Here is a 9,243-nt window from a genome sequence, read left to right on the forward strand (position 1 = left end):
TTACTTATTTTAAACTAAGTCATTTACCATGAGACCTGTGACAACTATCTCTCCCAATGACTTTTCACAGGCACACATTATTTAACTGGAACATACTCATAAACTCCAGATACCTACAAGCCTGTATAACAACAGTCTTATGTCTAACATTCATTTCTATCCACATGCTTTAGCTTCTCTCTCATAGCAGAAAGTGCCATGCATATATGTGCTCCTGTGTCTGACATGCCATTGACCAGAATAGGTCAAAGTCCAAAGAGTCATTAGAGAGCACATTGTTACTGTAGGAAATAGAAAAGGAATCTCATACTCATTTATCAAAACACAATAATCAGTTAAAACATTTCCTATTCATATTATCCCTCTGAAAAAAGCATCTTGCATGTCTTTTGTTTGATACACTGATTCTTGTACTGGGCATTCACACATGTACCTCTAGACAGCTGCAAACAGTGTCTACACCAGGTGGACAAACAACTTAAACAATACAAAAAGTCAGTGGCTTTTGGCTTGTCCCTCCAGGGGTTGCCACAGTGAAATGTGTTCCGCACAATGATTTGGCATGGGTTTTTGTGCCAAATGCTGCAACCCTCCCATTTTGTCTTGGGCCTGGCAACGGGTGGCCCTTGGTGGCTTGGTGGGGCCATGCCTGGTAGGATTGGGGATTTGAATCTGTGGCCTTCTGCATTCCAACCCAAATATCTTGGGGGGGCTGAGGAAGGGTTTAAAACAAAGCATGACGCAGCTATAGCTAAGGTAGTCGTCTATGGATCAGACGGTCACTTTTTTACTCCTAGTCGTCCCTGGCGACATGTTGAAGTCTCTTTGGGAGAGTGTGATGACACAGAACCCAAAGTTGTTCCTGGTGGGTCAGGTGAACACCTTGAATGGCCTGGTTGCCACTGGTGTGTATGTGAATGATAAGTAATGTCTTAAAGTGCTTGGATGCTTCCAAAGGGGTTTCTAAAAGTCACTGAATTAAGGGTCAGAATTGCTTTGTAAATAAGAGAATCCATTTTATTTTTAAGACTTACTCATATTTTCACTTTATTATGGCTATTGTAGGGCAGCAAGGTGGTGGATTGGTTAGCAGGATAAGAGGGAACAGATAATGGGTGGGTATTGTTTTGATTGATGCACAAAAATGGCAATTTCATTCATTTCAAAATAAACACTATAAATGCCAAAAAAGTGAAGGGACCAAAATATCAAATGTCTGTTTGCACTAAAACATGCACATCAGTCACATCCAAAAATAGCTTTTTGAATAATTACCCAATGTCTTTATGTTAATTCAGTATCTTGCAATGCCAAATCATCTAGGCTCTGAACCAGTCTGTAGTCATTATTCTTGGCATTTCTAACTTTTCTTCAACATAAGCAGAGCAGGAATGACTAAAGAAAGAAAATGAAGCCAGGTGGATGAATCCGAATAAATACACCTTTTATTGGACTGATTTAACAGATCTGATTATACAAACGCCCAACACAAAGCTCTGAAATAACAGGACCAATCAGCAAGACAATGACTGTACATTCTTGATGTGACCCTCCCCTGTTCTGACCCCCATGCCCAAACGCCCACCCACCCCCTGGCCTGCAGTACCTATGAAACTGAATTACTAGTGCTTCTTTCTGTACAAGTAAAGCTCAGGTAGTCACCCACCCTCCCTTTTCAGTGCACCGTGTGTTATCTACAGGTTTGAGTAGTATGACCCACAGGGGGGCCAATTTTAGAACTGGGTGCCGCAATGGACCTGGGGCGTCTTCTAAACAGGACTAGTGCTTGAATGTGATTTTGTAGTATACTTTTTTCAGGTCGGGGTTGTGTAGTTTAGCAGACAGCACTGCTATAATCTTAGTGTATCAACAGTTTCAAGAGCTTGTAGTGAAAGAGCATAGTTATGTTTTTTGCATTTTGGTTGAAATGCAAACAGCCAGAAATCTCTCAACATACAGGTCTAGGTTGAAGTGCCTTCCTTAATTTTCTACATCTGCAGCACTCTCACACTCATACAAATACTGATAATGTTTGTCCCTTCATCTTAAAAAAAAAAATGTTTGCAATTTTGTTTCAGGCATTTTTTTTTTGTTCTCAATCTCTTATTCTGGCCCAGCGTACAGTACCTTGCCCCACATACATATACACACATTCATCCCTATAGTACCTAAGTGCAGTTTCTTTCGCCCTTCAACAGTTTCTACAAGTAAAAACACTAGCTGTACCATCACAGAAAATGGATGGATAAAACACCCTCACTTTATTCTTGCGATCAATCTTTACCAACTCTCCTCTCACTTCTTCTCATTCCAACTTTTATGTCCCCATTGGTCCCTTGCACCCATTAATTCTCATGTAACAGACAGCCTTGTATGTAACAGTGACAAATACTCGCCCTCAGCCAGGAAGAGAAGAGAGAGGAGGAGAAGAAGAACAAGGTGTGGAAGAAGACAGAGGAAGAAGTGTAAGTTCTTCTTCTTGAGATGAGTGAAAGACAATGGAGAGGAAAAACTGCATCCACCCCTCCTTGACTGCCCCAACTTCCTTCTTTTTTCCCCAACATTGTTGTGATTTAGGGGAGGGTGAGAGTGGGTGGAGGAAGGACAAGATAGTTGGCAGATGACTGAGTTAGAAGAGGGGAAAGGAGGAGACTAGGATGAAGTGTGTTGGTCTTCATGTGTCCTGGCCATCGGTGGCAGGGGTCTCGTTGGCATTGGGCAAGTCAGAGTCAGTCTCCCGGCTGGATATGCGGTCCAGTTCAGCCTGTACATCACTCAGACCTAGTTTGGAACCTGTATCAAATGTGGGTAAATACATAAAAAAAAAACATTTAAATCAGGACTATATTACAGAAAAACGTTATATAGAGACACAAAAACATCTACTGGATGCATTAATGAGCAGAATTCAATAAGCACAAAGGCATTTACACATGATTAAAATGAGAGCTAGGTGTGATAATATGGGATTGATTTGGACATTTATTTTGTGAACTTATTTAGATTGCTCGTTTTTGTAATGTGTTGCTGAATCAAATCTTGGTTTTATTTGCAAAAAGTGAAATGTAATGTTCCATTCAGGAGTCTATGCTGCATTAGTGCAAATACTGTCTAGCCACTAACTTTAAACCAGAACTCATTCATAGAAACCCTGGCCTTCTCATATTGCAGAGAATGCATTTTGAGTTATGTTTGTGTATAGCAAATATGTTTGAAACATTTTTACCAATTTTACCCAGCTTTACTTACAATCATGTGCATAGTTTGTGACAGATATTAGTTATGACAAATGAAAAGCAACATGCCAAAATAGGGGAGCAAAGTAAAAATAGGGTATTAGGAAAAAAAAAAATCAAACAGTCTTTAAATGGCATATTTTCTTAGCCCTTAAGTGGAATAAGAAAACAAAATGCATATCTGAGACATTTTTGCCTTTATATGAATGTGGGTCTAGTCACTAATATATGTATTTGTTTCATATTTTGACACACAACAGCTAGATCCAGTCAACTTGTGATTATGCCTAAGCTTTCTCAATTTATAAGAGATCTGAAAAGTTGTCATTTGTAAATATCTTTAAATATCAGTTTTGAAATTCTTAATTTACTACAGCTGACTGCTTTCCCTGAAAACAAAACCAAGGCACAAAATAATATATCTCAAAAGGGATTTAAACATAGCTTTGGGAAAATCTCCTGCACCAGTACTTGAACTTTCCAAACTCAGTTTGGATCATTTCTCACTGAACAAAACAGCAAAAATTTCAACTTTGGTAAAATATATGTAATGGAACAGCATCTATAACACATTTTTCAGCCTTCAGACCAGTCTGTGCTCTGTTTGCATACACAGAAGGTAAATGGGTGATACAGGAGGCTTGTTCCCAGCATTGTTCCTCCTTGGATAAGTAAAGAAAAAGCTTAGGGAAATAGGGTAAAAAAATAAATAAACAGATGCTTTTGAGAATGAAAAAAGACATACACAAGCAGCAATAAATGAGGATTATCTCTCACACACACCTTAACGTGGCCAGCATCCTCTGACTAGTGCATACACATATACACATTATGATTGATGTTATTAGTGGATTCACAACAAAGATTGAGAATGAAGGACACTGTCCCACAGAGATACAAGCAGCATAGAGATGGATGGGTGCATGTGTTATGTTCATGTCTGGAGCACAGGAGGACAGTACAGATGTGAAAAAAATAATAAGGTAAAGGATGTGGATAGAAGGCAAAAACTAAAAAGACACTGAGTGAAGACAAATGACTAAGATGGTGTTTAAGCCCTAAAACTGTGCTGTGGCCTTACCTGACTTGCGTACAGTTCCTGGAGTGTTGTTACCACCACCTGGTGCCCCAGGTCCCCCTGTCCCTGCCTTCTTTGTCAGTAGACTGTTGAAAAAGTTGGCCAACACACCCTCACTGGTTTGACCTGCAGCCCACAGGGAGTAGAGTTGACACACAGCCTAACAACTAACTGAGCAATGGACATCGGTTATGGTCACAACTTACCTGATTGGGGCATGGCATTTGCTACGTTGGCTGCTGCGGAGCGATTACTCGTTCTGGGGGAGCCAGTTGGTGCTCTGCTAGTGGTGTCCTATGAAAAAGCAGCAGTTTATTTCACATATATTGATGATGAAGAGGGGTTTCCTTACTGTTGTGAAACAAACTAGAAAAAAGGTCCACTCACTACTGGTCGTCCAGCTGTCACTGCAGGCTGTTTAGCGAGCAGCGACTGCAGTTTTACGAGAAAGACTTGGTCATCTTCTGCCTGAATCTCCTTTTCATGTACAATCTAGTGAGGGGAAAAAAAAAATACACATTTTTTTTTGGTTCCAGCTCCCCTTCATAGCGCTACAACAATTTTAAAGTTTGGTGCACTGGCTGCACATTTGATGAAGAAGGTAATGATATATGATATGTTAATTTTTTTGCACTGTAAGCTTAGCTTGCCTAAGAGGATATTTTTTTTAGTTAAGGTGTTTTTTTAGTGGGAGTTGGTACCTTTCTGACTGGCGGTTTGACTATTATATCCTCAAAGCTGTCTTCTGCTTTTACTGTCTGGAAGTTCTCATGTAGTATGGAAATCTTTTTCTCATTGTCCCAACCTGATGGGCTGGTAAAAGACAGAAAGGGTTACCCACCAAATATTGGTGCTCCTACAGTTCTAGGACAGACACATACACACACTCTTACATGAAAACAGCATCTCTTTCCACCACTTGCGCAGGGCAGTGGAAGGGGAAGCCGTAGAGTCTATGGACCAGATATTTGTACAGGATGTCAAGGTTCTTCATCTCCTTCACTGATGTGTAAACCAGAGATGCTCCGTCTTACACAGCTGTCAAGGGTAGTTTTAATTCTCAATTTTTAAACATAGTGACATAAATAAAACCAACATGTGAAAAAAAAACAAATTTCTTAATAAAAGCCACACTATAGGAAACCCTCTGCTAATTGCAAGAACTGAGGCAGTGTGCAATATTGGCCCAATGTAAACACAAGAACAATTGAAAATGTAATACTGTTTCCATTTACTGTTGACTAAAGAAATGAGTCTCAAAGCCAAACAATTTCAAGTGGTATTGGCTGATCTTTGACTTTATTGAAGTCTCTTTGCAGCAAAGCAATATCAATAGTGCACAAAACATGAGCAGTGACTAAAGTACTGCAGCAATAATACTAACAAGAACTTTGCATTTGGTCATCTTCATTACTGAACAGCTGAATTGTGGAATTGTTGAGGTGAAATACTTTTAGCTTACACCAACCAAACGTACACAAGCCAAAAATAACACTCAACAAAGAATGTTGTTTTAGTGAAGGATACACTGCAGACAGAAGCGTCTAATGTGGGACTGGATGAAGTCCAGGTGTTCGTCTCTGTAGTCATGCTCCTTCTCCAATGTGCTGATGGCATCACACTGAGGACAAGTAAGATGTCAGAGAGGTGAAACTGTGTGAGTTGATGCGGTAAATCAACACTGCACTGCTTTGAGATAAAAAGCGTCCACACAAAGAAAAAAGAAAAGAAAAGTTTTTGTTCTTATTCTTTTTTAATAAATAATCAATAAACAATGCATTCTGTAGCCATTGCATAAGATCTTCTGCAGTCCTATAATAACAAAACTTGCACAGTCATGTACATTTTTGAGAAATGCCCTCATAATTACACACATAAACTCTCTGTGTAACCAGGGAGTGATGTGTACCTTGGTGCAGACCACCACCACTGGTATGCCCAGGTTGTGTGTGAGTGTGTTGTCTCCTAACGGCAGCAGCACACTCTCCTCTTCTTCACTCCTCCTCTGCGGAGTGCCATCTTCCCCACTGCCTGGTTCTGTGTACTCCTGGAACTGTTTTATAACTACAAATACGCAAAAACACAATTTATACACATCCCAGTGAGTAGGTATTATATCCAGTTGTCCAACATACAGCTTTTTAGAAAAGCTTTGAAAGAAAGCTTTCTCATTTGAATTCTACATTTCTGTAAGCACATTTTGTTAAGTAAGAAAAAAAATGCTGGCACATTCTTTGTTTTGTATTTCAACTACATGTCTGACTGCTGTCAGTATGACTCACTTTTGTGCTCCAACTCCCGCAGCATTTCCGGGGGGATCCGCAGTTTGTCGATGTGTTCCCTAGCGACAGCGGCCCACTTCTGGAGGGAGTCCAGGGTGTTCCAAGGCCGTGACATGTCAACTGTTATCAGCAGCAATGTGTTGCCAATCATGTCTACTGGTACAGCTACTCCCTGCAGACCTTTGTGGTAAAGATCTCCATCCAACACCCAGGCATTACACCTAGTGTGGTCTTAACACACACATGCAGAAAGGTAAATGCACATTCCCATACAACAATGATTATTTTAAAAGGTGCTGTGACAAATAGCTGTATGATGTTTTTATGACCTTACCATCAATGTCGTCATCATGGACACTGAAGTAAAGATATTCTAGCCCACGTCCTTTCATGTACTCCTCGACTCCCTGCAGTTTTGCAACCATGGTAGTCTTCCCTGAACCCACTTCACCTAAATCACATAAATCCAATGTAAACAAATCTAAATAAAATACTGTCAAATAATGAGCAACAAAAATAAGAAGAATAAAAAAAATAATTTTGAAACTTGAAAAAGCTTGTTAAGAGGCAAATACAGGTAACACACCACAGCTAAAGGTAGTGGACTTGCAGTTGATAACTACAGTGTTAAAAAGAGCGCATAGATGTTCACGAAACCCTTTCAAAATTTGTGTTTAAATTATAGTTACAATTTTACACTGTTTTCAATAGTAAATTTGAAATGTAGTTAATTACGAAGTTTGTTTCAGTTTCCCAAAACCCAAGGTGACATCACATCATTGCTTGTTGTATGTAACTGCTTGTTGTATGTAACTGCAAAAATCTAATATTCCGTTGCCTGACACATAAGATGAATAAAAGCATAAAATGACGTAAATAATTGCTTGACATTATAGTGACTATTAATTAAACACACTAATGCAGCAGACACAAACTGATTTAATTCATTATGCAGTTTTCATGAATGATGAATGTACACCCTTAGTACACTGTATATCTATTAGCAGTGCATGGTATTCGCATTTGTTTTAACACTTGCTAAACACTGCCCTGACACCAAGACATCGTTACTGTGTTTTCGAACCTGGGCTGCATCTATTCTTACACTATGCCATATTGACTTAAACCGACAGGGGGACTCAAATGCATCATAATTGAAGCAGAGCATGTACATATTGTCATAGGGTACATAACAGGCAAATGGCTTTCCAGCCACACTACACATCACAAAGTGGCCGATTAGCTGGAAAGGATGGCAGGCTGGGGATTAAGTGGATCTGCATGTGGTGTGCGTTTGCGTGTGTGTGTGTGTAACGTTACATCCCGAGGACCGAGCGAGGCAGGGAGACACCCTCTCTGCTTCATACACATTCAAACACTGATGGTTTGTTCCTAAGCATTATCTCCACGTAGCTGCTACTACCGCCACTAAATGCTATAATGACTTGCAGTGTTTAAAAGCAGCCCCAGTCTCCCATATAACACGATGAGGTGTGTGTGTGTCTGTTTGTGGAGGCTCCGAAAATACACCTGTCTCTCTCTCTTGTAGCCGATGCACCAGCTACCGGGCTTGAACACAAAAGCACAACCAGTCCAGAGAGAGCTAGCTTAGCTTTCGAACAATACTAACCCTACCAGAATGAGATGATCACCAGCTCCAGGGACATCGGGCTAACGATGCTTACTGACTAGCCTGGAGGCTGCAGACAGACACAGATACCCACCCATGACCAGGACATTTTTCCCAGACGGTAGCTTTGATCTTGAATGGGTTGACACTTCACTCAGGATGGTTGACCTGCAGACAGAGGAGCCCCGTTACAACATACCGAAACAAGGCTCGTTCATTCATTCCCAAGCAACGACAGGCAGCGAGTAGCTAAAACAAGCTAGGTTAGTTCTGCTGTGTTCCCGATGCCCAGTCTGTGTGGTGCTGATGCTAGCTAGCCCCGTTAGCAGGCTAGCTGTCAAACCATCCTCACCCAGCACAATGTTCCCTTTGCGCCAACTACCCCCGCACACAATAAACCAGCTTTACCAACCCAGCACCCACCATAAATCCTGTCCATCCTCCTCATCTGGGTTGGAGTTCTCCACTGTGCTCTTAGGTCCGATTGAGGTGGAGGATAATAATGCACTCCTCCCTGAAGTCGCCATCTTCGCAGGGCTTGTAAACCGACCAGAACGCCCGGATGTAGCAGCTGAGGGCTAACCTAGCTTGGTGCACCACACGCCGGGCCGGGGCGTGGTCCGCCCGCACAAAGCTGGAGTCAGCCCCAGACATGAAATGATCTCATCCACGAAGTAACTGATCTGTACTCACCATCCACACAAAGATACGTAGCTACCTTCTATAAATGTCAAAATAAATCCGTGGGAAATGGCATATTGACATTCTGTGTAGCCTCGTTTAAACTGATCATAAATTATAAGCAGGTTATAGTACGGAGGATATAATATTTCAGCTTAGCCTATGCTAAAATGATTACAAACCATCAGTTTAAATGAGCTTTGAAAACACTCAAATCCATTACAAACGAAAAATCCTCTTTAATACGTCAAATCAATAAGCTCATACAGGATACAGATCCAACAGTAATACCATGCAAGAACTGGATCCACTTCAAATTGACTTGGCTACCAAATT

At 40.8% G+C, this 9,243-nt stretch overlaps 1 protein-coding gene across 1 annotated transcript; it reads right to left on the minus strand.

Moving 5' to 3' along the window:
• Positions 1–1,427: 1,427 nt before the first annotated feature.
• Positions 1,428–8,892, minus strand: dync1li1 (dynein, cytoplasmic 1, light intermediate chain 1). The gene is made up of 12 exons (XM_067503110.1): positions 8,650–8,892; positions 8,321–8,394; positions 6,931–7,047; positions 6,597–6,827; positions 6,224–6,378; positions 5,842–5,935; positions 5,208–5,343; positions 5,016–5,127; positions 4,702–4,806; positions 4,521–4,608; positions 4,318–4,440; positions 1,428–2,793 (listed from the first exon to the last, which is right to left on the minus strand). The coding sequence occupies exons 1-12, from the start codon at positions 8,751–8,753 to the stop codon at positions 2,675–2,677; spliced, it is 1,458 nt and encodes a 485-aa protein (XP_067359211.1). The 5' UTR covers positions 8,754–8,892; the 3' UTR covers positions 1,428–2,674.
• Positions 8,893–9,243: the final 351 nt, after the last annotated feature.

Source organism: Channa argus, chromosome 1 (genome assembly GCF_033026475.1).
Source record: "Channa argus isolate prfri chromosome 1, Channa argus male v1.0, whole genome shotgun sequence".
Taxonomy (NCBI): Eukaryota; Metazoa; Chordata; class Actinopteri; order Anabantiformes; family Channidae; genus Channa; species Channa argus.

Bases quoted from the DNA above. Each gene is read 5' to 3' on its own strand.
- dync1li1 (XM_067503110.1), bottom strand. From the start codon at position 8,753: ATGGCGACTTCAGGGAGGAGTGCATTATTATCCTCCACCTCAATCGGA. The intron at 7,048-8,320 runs GTGGGTATCTGT...TATGTGATTTAG, and splicing joins GAAAAATGTCCTGGTCATGG to GTGAAGTGGGTTCAGGGAAG. The intron at 2,794-4,317 runs GTAAGGCCACAG...CATTTGATACAG, and splicing joins AGGAACTGTACGCAAGTCAG to GTTCCAAACTAGGTCTGAGT.